Source organism: Oryza glaberrima, chromosome 3, assembly GCF_000147395.1.
Source record: "Oryza glaberrima chromosome 3, OglaRS2, whole genome shotgun sequence".
NCBI classification, from domain to species: domain Eukaryota; kingdom Viridiplantae; phylum Streptophyta; class Magnoliopsida; order Poales; family Poaceae; genus Oryza; species Oryza glaberrima.
The window spans coordinates 7365422-7382420 of NC_068328.1; the positions used below are offsets into that span (position 1 = coordinate 7365422).

Sequence of the window (16999 nt, forward strand, 5' to 3'; positions counted from 1 at the left end):
ATCCAATAGGAAGTGCCCTTTCCGTGGCAGATAGGAGTAGACTTGATACCTGATGAAGACTTCACAGCTGAAACCTACGAAGGCGGCAGGTCACCTGATCATACCAACATGGCGTCAGCTTTCAGTATGTACATACTTCTCGTCAAGTCATGACACTTCAGTATCGACGAATATAATGTATGACGTCCACCTGATCATACAGACTCTGTCAGAGTGATTATGCGCCAATAAGCAGAAATTTATAGCACAAGGCAAGGTGGAACATAATAAAAAACGTAAGATTTAAAGGTAGATGTCCTTGGAATCAAAGTATAGCGTCAATACCAAACTCGTGTTGCACATTTGGCGTAAGAAGGCAAATCTCCTCCAACTAAAAAAAAAAACTGTGCTACGTATTTAGGGGTACATGTTGGACAGATATCAAAATATAATTTCTATATTTAAAAAATGGAAATCTGAAGATGGCGTTTCACATACTCACATGGCTCCATTGAACAGTCCAAAGTCCACTGCCTACTTTCAACACTAATGAAAAACGTACCAGACACTTTCCATGGAATGCTAGTAAACATTAGCTCTGAACCCGTTCAAAATCTGTATCTTTCAAAAGGATCTTTTAATAGAATTGCACCAATCCAGCTGAGCAAGCAACAGAAATGCTCATTTTGAAAATACATTGCACTGCTTTTACAGGTATGGGCAATAGGGGAGTCTGACATATTGCATTCAGTCTAACAATCTTAATAAAGCCCTAAAACTTGCAGAAGCAATCTCTTCAAGTTAACTTAATGCGTGGGCCATGATACTGGAGTCGCCAAGAAGTTACTTGAGGTTCCAAACGCAAGCACATTGCATCACAGGGAAGTTCAGTAGTAAACTATAAGGCTCCTTTTGCTATCTAGGACTCATAGCAGCCTCTTCACCAGCCTGCACAAGATTTAAAGATGTGAGAAACCATGAAATGGTACATATGCGCTCTTTGAAGCATATACATTTTGAAAGAAAATAGAGCATTACCGTTTTGGCCAGTGAATTGGCTCTCTCATCATCAAAACCAAGGGAAGCCAATACTTTATGACCAGCTGACTCTTTATCTGACCATATCCCCAGGAGCAGATGATTGGCGGTTACTTCTCCATCTTCACCTTTTAATCAGAATTCAAATCATCAGAGAATGCTATAGTAGCAATGATGCTTATCATACCTAAAAGTTTTGTAAATTCATAAAAAAAAATCCTAGAGATAGGTGTAGATATGAAATACATTCTCACCAAATCTCAACTCCAAACTCAACTTTATTTAGGAGTAACGAAAAAGACAAATTTCAGGTGAATAGTAACATGACACTATTCACCCGAAATTTGTCTTTCTTGTTTCTCTTAAATGAAGTTGAGATTTGGAGAACGTATTTCATAAATACACCTATCTCTAGTATTTTTTTCATGAATTTACAAAACTTTTAGGTATAATTTTCACGAGTTTCCAACAATTAGCTCATTTTCACCGGATATGTCCTCATTGTACATTGGCAAAAAAAGTTAAAGAGATGCGGAAGGTTATTCATGCTCGATTATAATTGCATTAGCATCAATAAACCAAAGTGTAATTAAGGAGGAGCTGGCATAAACAAAACAAATCTATTGAAGTACAATGGTCCTTTCCACGTAAAACTCCAGTCAAAATTCACTACCCAGGCCTCTAGCCTTAGACTTTCAGAGTAGTCTTAGACCCAACACGTAGCAATAAACCTACTAAGCTGTAAGCATCTTCTAGACTGACTGTAGCTACAGTTGGACCAGGGAACAGTCATTTCGTGTAAAGGTTCTGATTCAATTTAAAACTATTACTATAGTTGATATCTACTCCAGTTCAGATTCGTAGTACTAGGAAATGTCAGATTCTTATATTTTGAGACAGAGGGAGTATTATACCAAACATTCAAGTACCAAGAGGCAAGAGTATGACTTCAGTTCCAGATACTTCTAAAAAAATACAATCTCTAAGGCAAAATGACATCCAGAAAAGCTTCAATACTGACTTCATGCTTGATCCAATATTCTCTCCATTTAAATTAGCCATGTTGGAGTTTCAAACAAACAGAAACTGGCATAACACTGCACAGTTGGTCTGTCATAAGTTACTTATGTCTGCATATAACATCTCACGAATTTGGAGCTAGAATTGTCAAACCAAGCTAGTTATGGTACTAACTGCTATGGGCTAAGAGCTACTGAATCAGCATAATCAGTGCAAGAGTAATACATCAGACTATCAGATCATTATGTACCGCTTCGTTGCAGACAATTGCTAAGGCACCACTGCAGCTTTAAATCCTCTTCACACACAAAAAAAAAATGACACAGTACTGTTTAAACACTAAACAGTATTTTCTTTTGCAAAATGACATCAAATGATGTTATGCTGGGCTGAGAAATCAGCATTAGCTGACGGAGATCTAGGATACTAGGTTGCATGCAAGATACTGTCTAGTTGCAACATATCTGGTATGCATGATTCTCTGAATTAGTTTTCTCAAACCATCACAGGAAGGAACTTAGCAATACACCATCAAGCAACAAAGATGTATTTAAAGAAATTATTAAGTAGGTTTTAGGACTCCTATGCTTTTTAAGTCACTAAATAGCACATTTGGGTGGGCTTGATACATTTTGCACTAGCAATTTGCACCGAAATTTGAACAAACAGACATGTTACCTTGAAATTTAGCGAGATTCGTCAAAAAAAAAAAAGAACTGAGACGCTAGTGTCAACATAATCCTGACATAATTTTGGCAACTATCAAAAGTATACTGATTCCAATGAACAACCAAATATTTAGAACCAAGTTTGTGATTTGTTGGCTTATGCTTACTCCATTTGTTACACCATAAAGTAGACATAAGGGCAGGGTCTACAAGTACTGAAGGAGACACAGAATATCACTTTCTGATATTTGCTATACAGACTAATGGTTCAACCATGACAAGTCCTATTCACTGGAGCTTCTATGCCACTTGATCTTTCTGTACAGCCATTCTCTCACTCGTCAGACATCTGATAAATATATGGATCATTTACAAAAAAAAAAAAGAAGGAGAGGGATTTTCGAACAGGAGATTTGGTGATTAGTTCAACAAGCCAAGGGACCAATGTCAAAAGAGTCATAAAACTAACAACATATGTCCTAGAATATTAGTGCAATCCTATTGGTACACCTATCATATTGATGCATGCAATGCTACTCCAATAGGTAGAAACCACTGTTAGTAAAAGAAATAGAATAAGTCTATTCTTGATTCATCATTACTGAAAACGGTAACTTTGTACAGTATGGAGGATCATATGTCCAGTTTGGACCACAACATCTAACTGAATGAAGTACCATTATTCTTAATTTGCGTTGAAGCTCAACATAACTGTATCATTGTTCTTAGTTTGCATTGGAGCCCAACATAACTGTCTAGAGAGGAGTGAAAGCGAACACATCATTTAATTTGTTTCTGGTTTTAGCTTATCATAAAATATCCGAGCATTACTCATAGTCACTATAGTTGGTTTTATAGATGAAATTAAGGTTAGACAAAAATATGTTAAACTGTCATGTCTCTCCCGCCAATTGTTCCATATTTTCGGAACATAATAATATTACTCTTTACAACATAAATTGAAAACAAAGGCAGTTTGACAAATGCCAAATTGTCTAAAAGAAATGGCACCAAACAAGATTATCGTAATCCACCGAAATGACAAATGTTGTCTAAGATACTAGATAAATATATCTAAGACAATAAAATATCAGCCAATGAAAGAAGCTAAACTCTGCTGAACAAACCAATCAAACAAGAACATGATATGGCAAATAAAATTACATCCTTCATTCAACCGATATAGCTAGTACCAGTAGCATACAAGTGTATTACTCTGAAATGCTAGGATAAGAAGTTAAGAATTACAAAGCATTTTATATTTACTACGTTCTGAAGGAAGGTGGTAATTTATGAAGGTTGCATCATGTAGTTGTAGGGTTATTGCAGCTCAACAATGCCAGACACCACATTGAGCGGTGACCAAGAATCCTTAGTGATTAAGCAAAGCAACTCACCAATACTTCATATTGACTTATTGAGAACAAGTCATAATCAATGCAACTAACTTTCCAGAAATGAAATCACAAGATATGCCAGCGGTGTTGCGTGAAAATTCATATTTTGGACCGTTGCTCCGATGAATGATCGGAGACAGTAGATGCATATATCTGATCGAATTGCATGAAATAGACTATAAATTTACGATAGTCAAATTGTAATTAATAGTAAGGCTCAAGAATCAAGATGTAAACTACGAGAGAATAAAAAACAAATTCAAGTGTAGAATTATTAAGCAACACAATGTGCTCCGTGAATCAAATAATTTTCTCAACTAGATCCAATAGTAAAACATCACTAAAAATGGAAGTAACCATACAATATGCAAACACTTCTGTTCTACAAACATGAAAAAAAAAATCTGCCTATTGTCCAAGAGTACCAAAACAGTAAGAAAAAGACATGAGTTTCATCAAAGACCAAAACTAAAGACAGTCAACTGATTGTCTTCTGGACCTAAATAAGAACTGAACAATACATGGATTCATATTTAAAAGAGAAGTAACCTGATTTCAGTTTTTCATTGATAGCCCAATCAAGTGCTCGTTGTGCAGCTTCAGTCAATGGTGGGTGCATAGGACTAAAGTAGAACATTTCTGATTTCCCAAGCACATTTGCTGCCTCCTCGCGCACTTTGAGCAGCGTAATTCCATTAGCACGCAAAAGTTTTGCTGCATCACTAGTTCCTGTAAGCAATGAAGTTGCGACTAAGTGCAGTCCCATGAGCATAATGAAGTAGCAAACCAAAAAGGAACTACGAATGCTAGTTCAACAGCTGGGTACTTTCATGGTATATACGTCAATTACAGTTTTAAGATGTCAATAAGAACTCCTGACAGTTTAGAGGCTTATATCTTATGTAGGCTCGTGAACATAGTCTCAGAGCACAGCGCAATTTGCTACTGTCCCAACAAATCAAAATAAAACCTGAAAAAAAACAATCATATCTGAACCACTGAAAACCAATCAAAGGTTGAGGCTAGAATTGCAGAGTTTACCAACACCCCTAAATTATCATAGTCTCTCCATCTTATTTTTATAGAAGACATTGGATTTATTTGTGGACGCCATCACACAAAATCTACATAAGTCAGCAAGCAAAGGTCTAAACATTGTTAACATTATGAACCAAAAGGGTTGTCTTACTCCCAACTGTTTTACATTGAAGCATGTTTACTTTTTAGACAGTTTACTGTGTTATCCTGGCTACTCATTCTGGAAGAAATACCAATGAGGCTACATTAAAATGGCCTTTTTTTTCTTTCTTATATTTTCCATGACTAGAGACTCCAGGTGTCACTATTGCGGATGTACATGGATAGAGCAATAGGAACTTGAGAACTTAATAACTCTGCACTCAGATGATGAATATTACGACCTATAAGGCAGATGATTATTATTCAATAGTATTCCATTGTGTTTGCATTTGGCATGCTGCTCCATATTTTTCAACATGCATGAGGCATGTAGACGTGCACCAAAATTACCCTGACTTCTACAGTTTTGTATAAACGTATTTTAAGTAAGGAAAATGCCATTATAGTATCTTTGTAAAACCTTCATGCCACTACAAAGGTTTAACCCCGATAGCCTTGTATATCATATTTTTTCTCTTTCCCCACTCATCTGTTCCAATTTCCATCACAATTCACAAATAATTCACCCCCTTAGGCACCAGAGATGCAAGCGAACAAATTTCAGTGATAATCCAAGATCATTTGCCTCACCCTCGACAAGGATGCCCATGAGGAGTCCTTCAGTGCCAGTGGTTGGGTACCTCATCTTCCGAGCCTCCAGCTCCGCCATTGCAAATGACCTCACCGCTCGTGATGACCACCTAAACCCGTGTCAGCTCCCCAATATAGACAGATGGAACCGGAATATCAAGAGAAATTGTACTCACCGGATCTTCTTCTCCCCAGAAGCCACCTCTGGATTCCTGAAAAAACGTCAATCACCGTATCAAAAGTGGCAGGATCCAAAAATACAAAACTCAAATCTCGCAATCGAATTGGTTACTCTTATGAGCTAAATTCGAAGAGAGGGACTAGGGACTTTGAGAAACACCCGAAGTGAAGGAGTATTTCATGATAAACATTGATGAGTGGGGGTGGGAGCATTAGTAGCTTGCTCTTACGCGGTGGGGAGCTGAGCGACGACGGCCGCGACACCTCGGCCCCGGGAGCGGGAGGCGGAAGTTGGGGACCCCGCGGCAGCGGCCCTGAGGGAGGCGGGCAGCACACGGGCTGCCAGGAAGGAGACGGAGGATGAGGGCGCGGTGTGGTGCGGGGAGGAGGAGAGGAAGGAGAGGAACGCCGCGGCGGCGGCCTGGGCGGCGGTCGCCATGGCGGGCGGAGGTTTTCGGGGGTGGGGGGGAGGGGGGGTTCTGCGGGTGGACAGGGGAAGCGATAAGTCGATGCGGCGAAGACAAGGGAAGAGGAATGCGAGTATAGCTTCGTTGCAACTTGCAAAACAGCAAGCGGCACAATCAGCAAGTTCACAACCGGTCTGGTGCATTGAAGTTACAACAAAATTCATGGTTCCACTTCCATCCTCCGAATATCGATGGCTCGATTTTTTGCTGTTTATGCCAAAAAAAAAAGTAACACATGCATGTAAATACTTTTTTTTTAACATGTAAATACTATTGAAATAATATTAAAATTTTCTACTACGTACTTCCTCCGTTTTATATTATAAGACTTTCTAGCATTGTCCATATTCATATATATGCTAATGAATTTAGACATATATATATATATACCTAAATTCATTAAAATCTATATGAAGTTTTATGATCTGAAACGGAGGTAGTAAGATATTTGATCTTATACTGATAACTTATTGAATTATAGACATATATAAAAAAAAAAATGTATTCTTGTATGGTTACAAATTATGCAACTTCTTTAAATATAATTGATTAAACTATGCTTCATGAGAATAATTTGCATGTACATTGGAATAGAACGGAGCAAACATGTAGAGAAGTTAATTCTTATTGTGGACTAACTATTAAAATTGTTCAAAAGCTATCACTCTTTATGAACACATTGGGATCACTTCAAACACCACCATGACCATGAGGCAACATGATGCTACAACAGTAGAAAATTAACTTAAATAAAGAGATAAACAACATGCGGATTGTTTTGCTTTAGTGTTTTCTTACTGAGAATATTATACAGGGACAAATGATTACGAGTACATAATGAGAAACGCCCAGGGGTCTTCGAGCTAGCTCCACAAGGTGGTGGGCTAGATGACCTGGGTTCGAAGCCTCATCCATTATAATTATTTGATATTAGGTCCTTTCCTAATAGTTGTGATTTTGTAGTTACAAAATGGGTAATCGGCACATATTGGCTTTCTTCAATTGATCTAGTTGCATTAATTCTACTTGTAAGTTATGGTTGATCGTACTTTGAGCGGAATATGGTTTTACTCTATTTTTTTTAGAACACGTTCTACTCTAGCTCAAGTCGAAAAAATGAACAATGCTCCGCTTTAACGGACTAATTGGCATGTAGCTACGATTATGTACTCCATACTAGTCTACTAGCTATATTTTGAGACGAAGGGAATAGATAATAGTGAACCCGCAACACGGCAGTGTATTTGTTAGCTATGCATGGTTCTAAGTAGACAGATACAGCCACAACCTCCTATATTAGCTTTATATGGAACTAGGGATGTTATATCCAACCTTGTCGACGAGGGCACGTAATCTGCTCGATCACGACACACAAAGATCTTAGAAATTTGGAGCACTTGCTAGTGAAAAGCTCACTAGGCACAATTGTTATAGTGTTGTGTCGCTTTGGTCGTTGCCTTCAAAATCTAGCCCTGCCTATTCGACTTCGTCTAGTCGTTCGGGCTTGGCTAGCCCCTGCGTCAAGAGGCTGCGACCTACAAGAGTGAGTGAGACATTTGACATTGTAGTCCGCCGTTCATCTTGCCACGACAACACATCGGCACCCAAAATCCCAGACTTTTGAGTCCCCATTGTTGTTGTCTTGCCGCATGTTCATCTTGTTGTCTCGCTAACGCCTATAGTCCATGACGTTGTCAGCCGTCCATGTTAGGCACCCATGCAATGTCGCAATCTCAGTTTTAAATTGGACATATGTTTTTTTAAATATTTTATAATCTTAATTTACATTTCGTCCCAAGTCTTTAAATTCCTAAAGACCTAGGCCTAAAGTGTGTTGGTTGAGTTTCTGTGTTTTTGGTGAGGGTTGGGAGCCCACTCACCTCCCAGACGAAAGACATAGCAATCGATTAGTGCACGATTAATTAACTATTAGCTACAAAACATAAAAAATAAGTTAGTATGATTTTTTAAAGCAACTTTCATATATTTATTTTTTTGCAAAAAAATACACCGTTAAACAATTTAGGAAGCATGCGCGTGAAAAACGAGTGAGGAGAGTATGGGAGCTAGCTCACGTGTTTTTCACGTGCATGCTTCCCAAACTGCTTAAAAATGTATTTTCTGTAAAAAAAATTTATTGAAAAGTTGCTCTAAATTTTCTATAGCAAAGGGTTAGCTTAAAGTTGAGAGCTCCCATCTTGGAACAACGCACGTGCCCTTATGTACCCCTGACAACGGGTCCCCCACAGAGTGTTTACACCAGTAGAGTCCCCGCCGGTCAGTGTCAGCTGTGGTCACGGCAGTCCCCGTCGTCCTCTTCTTCTACCAGCGGCCCGCAGGCGGAGAACATCGGGAGCGAGCAGCGCACAGCGCAGCGAGGAGCCCAGAAGGCGACAAGACAGATAGACAGAAGCCATTCATATCGAACCAAAAAATCAACCCACCTAACCAACTGACATCCCGGGTCCACCGCACCCCATCTGGCGGGTCCCACACGCAGTGAAACGTGGGTGGTCCAACCCGCCGCGCCGTTCTGTTGCGGAAAAGAGAGAGAGACCCCGAGGATGACGACCGGAGATAGGAGTAGTATATAGACGAGCACAGAGGCACAGTGAAATTGGAAGAGGAGGAGAATTCCTCATTTTTTTTCTCTCTCTCCCCCAAAAATCCCCGAGATGCCGAAGAGGACCTCCTCGCATTCCCCCACCGTCTCCGCCATGAATCCCCTCCTCCCTTCCTCCTCCTTCCCCAAATTCCCGCACCCGCCGGACCCAAACCTCAGCTCCCCAAACCCTAGCCCGTGTAGCTACCTCCTCCACGCCGACGCCGACGACGAGGCGCTGATCCAAATCCCGTGCCCGAACCCTAGCTCCGGCGCGGCCTCCTCCTCCTCCGTCGTCCTGCCGCCCATCGACCCGGCGCCGCACATCTCATCGCAGTTCTACACCTTCACCGCCGAGTCGCACGCGCTCATGCTGCGATGCGTCCTCGCCGGCCGCCCCGCGGCCGCCGACGAGGTCCGCGCCGCGACGCCCCCCTCCGTGCTCGCCTCGTGGCGGGCGGTGTGGAAGGACCGGAACGAGGACACGGCCTACCTCACCGCTTGGAAGCGCATCCAGGACAAGCTCGGCGCGTCGGCCGACGGGCGGTCCCTCCACTTCAAGTCCAACCCTGGGCAGCGCGTCTCGCACGTCGGCCAGTGGCGGGACATAGTCTCGGAGGCGCACGCCGACCCCGACCTGCTCCGCCATCTCGGGCTCAAGGACACCGTCGACCGAATCAAGCAGTCATGGACCGTGGGTGCCAAATTCTACGGCATTCCGGAGTCATTCGTCCGTGTTTGTGTCTCTGCATGTGCTGTATGTAAGGCCGCACCTGCGGGACAGCCTGATTTTGCTATGTCATCACCAGGGCGGGGGAAACGGCGCCGCAGGTTTGAATATACGGAGACACTAGATGTGCCCGCGCGAGATGTTCCACGCCGACTGCAACAGTTGGCTGCTAAGCATAAGGTGGTTCTCTGTATCAGGCAGAAGTATATAAGGCATAAACCATTCATGGCCGAGGTGAAAGATTATGCATGCCACCGTGCTGGGGTGCCAACTTCAAGTGGTGTGAATGCTACGTCTTCTTCAGGAAGTGTCCCTGATGGGAAGAAGACACGAGTATTGAAGCGGGAACCATATCAATCAAAGAGGTGTGGTTGTGGGTTTCGTATTCGGGCAATTGTGCCAATAGCTAATTACAATGAGAAAGACAAGAGTTTTGTATACGAGGAGGAGGGTACTGCAGTGTTCAAGCTTTATGCAGTGCATTCAGGGCATGAGCCAGGGCCACTTGATGGCAATGCCCGAATTGTTCATAGGTTAGTTGGGCATAAGGGAGCTCTTGAGTTCGATCCAGACATTTATGGTGTCAGTGAGGAAGGAGATCCTAACTTTACGATTAAGGGAGATTTTGATGTTGAAACTGATGATTCACATCTTGCAGTTTTGCAGCAAATTCGGGATCTCAAAACAGAGGTTGGCTTGTTAGAAGGGAAGGTGGGTAAGATGCACCCAGAGCTTTTGGGTTCACTATCCAATGAGCTATCTGAGTGTTTGCACAGGATCAGGAAGTTTAATTTTGATGGCAATGTCTGCCAGCCAGAAGAGACACTGATGATAGGCAACGAGGAGGTTCCTGGATGGGGGCCAGCTGACGTTTCTCACCATTTAGATCAGCATGACGGTGCATTCTGCAGGGATGATGAGATGCTTGATGATGACGATACTGATTTTGGTTCAAGTCTTGGGCCTATTGTCTCGTGGGATGGAATGACGGCAGAATGTGAGGATAGGAAGATGCTCATGAGTGATAGTCCAAAGTGTGACAAATGGATGCTCAAGGAAGACGTGGGCGACTTTGTTGAGAAGAGTATTCTTAACTGTGGTGATGACGATGGTGTGGAGGATTCAAAAATTATCAAGCCATTGATGCATGATGAGACCATGGTAGCTGACCCAGGTTTGGTAGGTATTCATGTAGAAGGATTCTACTCTGGAGCCAAATGGTATGATTCACCGGTAGGTTTGGATTCCAGTGGTGATGCAGATGTCAGTTTTAGACATGGTGGACTTGTGTGAGATGTGATTGTCCCTGATACCAGGAACATCATGTAAATTCTGTATACAGGAGGACATCAGCTTGTACCAATTTAATGTAGTATCTATAGGTAGAGCTTGAACCAAAGTGACCTGCCTGCCCTGATATATACATGCTGCATTTATCGACTCAACCTTTGTTTAACTTATGTATAGTCCCCGTGTGGGTTTCCATCTTGTTACAAGACAATATAACTTTGGTTCTGTTCTTGATTAGCTATTTAGTCATAACTTAATGTTTTGTAGAACTCTCACCCTCCCTCTCTCTCTCTCACGTGCGTGTGGGCACGAATGGCATGTGCATTTTGTGAATTTAATGCAAGGTTTTGCACACAATAACATGCTGTCTCTTTACTTTGCAAGAGGAATCTTTGTCATCTTTCCTGTTCAATTGCATCTAGTGTATTAGTTATTATTATCATTAACTGTGAAAAACATTATCCCTGTTCATACCTAAAAATTGTTCACTTCCCTCTTGTTTATTCTAGTACATATCATTTGTGCAACAAAACTGCAACTGTTCTTTGCGAGCCTATTGAACATCACTTTTTAATGACATGGTATTGACTATGCATGATGTATATTCTCAAATTTCATGGTGTTATATGTGTTTTACTGGTTTAATTTTGGTGCTACAAGTGTATGTGTGAAAGATGAACGTTGTTTTGTTTTGTATTAGGTACCCTTCTGCATTAGACTGATTGACTGGGTGGATGTTTACTATGACAGTATAAATCCTTCGTTGTGATGCCACATGAAATACATAATTATTTATTATTCAAACATTAAATAGATCTTAGTGTTTTTATCTTCTTTTGCCAAGTCCCTTTTTTCATGTTATAAATTCTACTATCTACAATATTCATTGAGCGTTAAGATGTTAAATATTATTTGTCAAAGCTCAAGGAATGGTTGAGTGTCCATGTCAAATGCTTCAGGAACATTTTCTTCTGTTTGTTTTATATATTCAATTCTGTATGGTCAGGCAAGGTTCTTTTCATATTTTATTTAATCTTTTCAAATGCTGATATATATATATATATATATATATATATATATATATATATATATATATATATATATATATATATATATATATATATATTAATTAACGTCTGAAGCATAATGGTTTTGGAGGACTACTGTTATGCAAATTATTGCAAATAACTTTTATGTTCTAAATCTACAAGTTCACTATAGTTCTTCATGGAATGCATTCTGTGTAATTTTATCAAAAGGCTATTCTGGTAAGCATTCGTGATTCCCCCCTTTGATAAGCTAGATTTCTGTTTGCATTAAGCATATAAATTTGATAGATTTTGAAGGGGTTGCCTTAAGTTTTTCTCACTTTTTTTTTCTGTATTTGCAGGATTGCAATGAGTTATGTGTCATCATTTCCTCTGCTATACACGTGTTTATTGTTGGTGAAATTACCATCCTATGAGCAATGCCCTTATGGCCTTAAACTATCTTAACCGTTTAATCATGAATTTTCTCTCATGCAGATCTGTCAGTTAACTTCGTCATGCCGCCTTTTCTGCTTATTGGCGTGATCTGGCGTCACATGATGCATCATCAGGTTGAGGTCTGGACACAAGAACCCACATACATTATTTGTCTGTTTCTATTTTGCGCCACTTGTTACATCTATAATACAATTTGATGCACCACTTTCAAATTTGGGTTTACCCCTTGTTTTGCCGCCAAACATCATGCTAGACAATCTCTGTTGTTGGCTAGACACATAAAAGGTAACATCTGTCCTTCGTCAGTTGATCCAGTGAAAATTGCAGGGATTAGCCATCCATGCAACGCGTACCTATCCTGGCTCCTGCATCGTCCTATTCTGAACGTATGAATTCTTCATCCAAACATTACAGTTACTTTCCTATCATGGTTGTGGGAGCCAAAATGGACCCGTGGCCAAGGAGGCTGGAGCAACTGATGTGATTAGCAGCCATTAACTAAGATTTTTTTTCCTATGGCAAAATTAGCAAGGCAGGATTTGATTAGATTAGCTTCGCTGTTTCCTTTTGTCTTTTAGAAAATATGTTTGTTAGATCCTGGTTATAGACACCAAGCCATACACTCTATGGATTCAATGAAGAAGTAACCAATCTAATTCCTTCCAATGTAAATCTTCCCAGTCTAACTTCACTTCTCCCACCAATCTAATTCCTCCCAATGTAAATCTCCCCAGTCTAACTTCACTTCTCCCACTAAGGGCCAATCGTCCTTGTGGTGTTTCCCTGTTTGATCTATGCTCCTAACATTTCCAGAATCTTTTAGGCTTATTGATGTATTGTGCAAGTAACCCATAAAACCTGATGTCAACAAAATACATTCCCTGGCAAGAAAAGGTCAAAGACTTGAGCAACAAAAGACAAGAAGGCACTGGTTGTGCTCGATTTCTTTGATTCTTAAGAGAAATAAATAATGCTCTATTGTGAGGTGCCTTAAGTAAAACATGTTTCATATGATAATATTGTACTTGGTAAGTACCATAATGGAATATCTAATATTGTGACATGCAATGCACGTACTGCTTGCTAGATAGGATTATATGTTCAAGTCAGCATGTCCAAACGCTGTTCACCTTTTGCCCAAATGTCAGCCAGGACATGGGTCCACATTATGAGCTTTCTTCTTATCAGATATGCATGCAAACCCAATGCTTGAAAGAAAGCTAGTGTGTTGGGGCATAAATATGAAATTGTTAATTCATGCTTGTTTTTCTTAACTGTTCATGGAGTTGGACTGAAGTAAAACTTCTTTTCTTCAGGTAATTGAATTACTATGTTGAGCAAACTTTGGCATGGCAGTGCTCAACTAAACATCTCGAAATAGCTTTATGTGATATGCTATATTCTTTGCTTGCAGTCACAGTGTGCTTTTACAGCTTGCTTGTAGAGCGATGGAATAATCCACCTAACATGCTCAAATATTAAAAATCTTTCTTTAGCAGTTACTCTCTTTCCTAGAATGTGGCACTCAAATATTCATGATTATAATTTCTTTATGAATATCTAGATTGGCCGGATGTGATGAGATTTATTAGTTTCTACAGATATATAAAAGTGGCTAAAGTTGTGTTTTGGATACCATTTAAATGTTCAACACACAATTCATTCAACTATTTGTGGCAGGAAGAGTACTACAGACGGAGTCATTATTTACACACAGATGAAATATTTAGTGCCAAGTCTGCAGGGTGGAGTTAGTATCTATTAAACATGCGAGTTTTAAATCCATTTGGCTGACTTGTGCAAGAATTGGTAAGTGCATTCTCCATTATTTGTTGGTAACTGCAAGAAGTGTACACTACCAGATATAGACAGTGGTGGGGCTTTCTAGTGATGTTTCTTTTGGCATTTTGCTAAAGGCAGGCCTTTCTGGACAGGCACAAGTTGCATGCCGTTGCTGATTTTAGTGTGATGCATGTAGTTGATTGAAAAATGAAAACAGTACCATTTTATGTGCAACCAAGTGCATTTTATTAGCTAACTTAGACTGGGGGCTGTTTTGGTTTATAATAGAAAATGGAATCCATGCATGCAACAAAAAAAATGTTCTGAACGTTAACATGCTTCTCCAAGGCATTGCATGTTGGAGTAGCCAGTAATTACCACTGAGAGATACTCGCTCCTTCCGATTAGAACATAGTTTTAATTATATACCATATCAATTTCTTCTACTCGTGTGCAGTGGGATAATATTGTTTTTGGTCATTGATCATCACTCTGGTTAACTGGTCACATTTGGTTGAGGATTTAACATCATTTATTGGCAGGTTGTTTGTGCAGTTGCTTGTTTTGGTGAGCTGGAGCAATCGTGGACCTTGTTAATCTTCCAGAATAACTAGTTAGTCCGCCAACCAGTTTTCTAAGTCTCTGAAGCCAGAGGTACAAGTGGTGCCTGATGATATATACTTGTTAAACTGCAGCACTCGAATCAATGACATTATTTTACTGTCCGTAAGGCAACAACTGAGCCATAGTATATCTCATGTAATCACAGGGAAGCGGAAATTTCAACATTTTCTTATGATATTGTAAGTTTCTCTATGCTATGTAGGATCCCGCAGCTTATCTATATATGGCGCAGATCTCCTGAAGATAGCTCTGCAGACTGCAGTTAGAGCTGAGTCAGAGTAAGAAGACATGATAAGGGTGACTCGAATCAATGACATTATCTAACTGTCCACAGTCCAACAACTTTGCTATAGAATATTTCATGGATCAGAGGGACATGAAAATCTGAACTCAAACTCTTTCATAAGGCCATATCCAAGCTGGTGTTGCAATGGTGGATTCCCCAGCTCCTCTATTATATAAGGCATAGATCCTCTCAAGTTATATCTGCAGTAAGAGTCAGAGGTCCAAGACGTCCAAGTGAGAGCGAAAGGTGTCTTTTCCAGAAGACACTAACCGAATGACTAGCATGGCCACAATCACAGCCAAATCTGGGGTCATCGCCGTATCGATGGTCTTGGTCATGTGCGCTGCCTCTGCAGCTGCTGGCGACAACGACATGCTGCCGGCGGCGTTCGACATCCTGCAGCAGCCGGCGAAGGAAGCCGCCAACCTCGGCCACGGCTGCTACACTCGGTGCTTCGCCGGCTGCTTTGCAGCTGGGTTCGATGGAGATTACTGCTCGGACTTCTGCTCCAAGGAATGTGGCGATGATGTCCGGAAGTTCCTCAGCCGGCTGTCGCCGGAGAACTCCGCTATCGTCGGTGACATTTGCAACATCCCAAGGTGCATCAGTTCCTGCGTCGAAGCGAAGATTGATCCACCGTACTGCAAGATTTGGTGTGAGGATATGTGCGGTGATGATGTCCGGAAGAACCAAATCGGGCTCTCGCCGTAAGATTCCACCAGATGCGTTTCTTTCGGTCCGCGCATCAATAGTGCCTGCGCTTGCGTTCAGTTAGCGCTGTGATCTTTCAGTAGCAAACTACTAGCAAGTAGCAGTAGCTTGTGTCGCCGCTCTGCATAAGTGTGCTTGCTTTTGTTCTTCTATGTTCCCGTGTTCTTCCACGGTTCCACTGTTCTTGTTGTTGAAGGCGTCAAGGTGTGTAGCCGATTAGTGCAATTACATTATCTTCATTTCGACCCTGTTATCAGAAGTACGTACTGTTTTAGTTCCTTGAATGCAGTGATGGGCGTACCAGTTTCCGTACCAAGTACACATGATCAATGACGCATGCGAAAAAAAAGAGAGAGAGAAGAATCAATGTGCGCCTGAATGCACACTCTTTGTTCTTATCATCTGATGAAGTTCCAATCCGCAATTCTCTTTTCTAGGAAAACAACTCCAGTAAGAACTCCAAATATTTCGAGATCCGCATCCCCGCACGCTGCGTCTCTCACTCTCTCCTCCTCAGTCCGTTTCGCTATCCTTTCCAATTCCCGATCCATACCATGGCTAGGAGAGGATACCAGCGCGCGCGAAAATCCCCTGCCTTTTGTCTTGCTCGATCGTTTCGCGGACTCCAGCTGCCGGTCGATGATGACGGGAGCGAAGCTTGCGGAGAACCGATCGACGGCCCGGCAATAGCCGCCGGCATGCGCATAGTGAAGCCTTTCTCCCTGCTGATGCCATGGCGGGCGTCGGGCGATCAATGAAGTGCGCCACCAAGAGTACGTACCTCCTCGTCGTCTACACCGGCGAGTACTACCAAATCATCCTACTTGATCAACGACGCCATTGACGACTCCCTCACTCCCGTGCCTGACATCCCCCGCCCTGAGCCCCTGACAGCCTCCTCGCCATCGGGAGCGGAACATCCATCTTTTCACTTGGCGGTGGCGCCTACGTCGTCCTCGCCGAGCTCC

General features: G+C 41.4%; 3 protein-coding genes across 4 annotated transcripts; 2 read left to right on the top strand and 1 right to left on the bottom strand.

Annotated features, from left to right (window-relative positions):
- Positions 1–595: 595 nt before the first annotated feature.
- LOC127767728 (ATP-dependent Clp protease ATP-binding subunit CLPT1, chloroplastic-like) lies at positions 596–6538 on the bottom strand. The gene is made up of 6 exons (XM_052293163.1): positions 6283–6538; positions 6049–6084; positions 5873–5982; positions 4652–4831; positions 1018–1145; positions 596–927 (listed from the first exon to the last, which is right to left on the bottom strand). Exons 1-6 carry the CDS (start codon positions 6489–6491, stop codon positions 895–897), a joined length of 696 nt encoding a protein of 231 aa, XP_052149123.1. The 5' UTR covers positions 6492–6538; the 3' UTR covers positions 596–894.
- A 2607-nt stretch (positions 6539–9145) lies between these two features.
- Positions 9146–11377, top strand: LOC127768502 (uncharacterized). Its single transcript, XM_052294094.1, has one exon. The coding sequence runs from the start codon at positions 9195–9197 to the stop codon at positions 11142–11144; it is 1950 nt and encodes a 649-aa protein (XP_052150054.1). The 5' UTR covers positions 9146–9194; the 3' UTR covers positions 11145–11377.
- Positions 11378–12317: 940 nt separating this feature from the next.
- Positions 12318–16270, top strand: LOC127765245 (uncharacterized). Of its 2 annotated transcripts, none has more exons than XM_052290107.1 (2): positions 12318–14437; positions 14953–16270. In XM_052290107.1, exon 2 carries the CDS (start codon positions 15594–15596, stop codon positions 16029–16031), a length of 438 nt encoding a protein of 145 aa, XP_052146067.1. In that variant the 5' UTR covers positions 12318–14437; positions 14953–15593; the 3' UTR covers positions 16032–16270. The 2 variants fall into 2 exon arrangements, with proteins under 2 accessions (XP_052146067.1, XP_052146069.1); XM_052290109.1 differs by having other exon boundaries at positions 12318–12747; positions 14309–16270.
- The last annotated feature ends 729 nt before the right edge of the window (positions 16271–16999 follow it).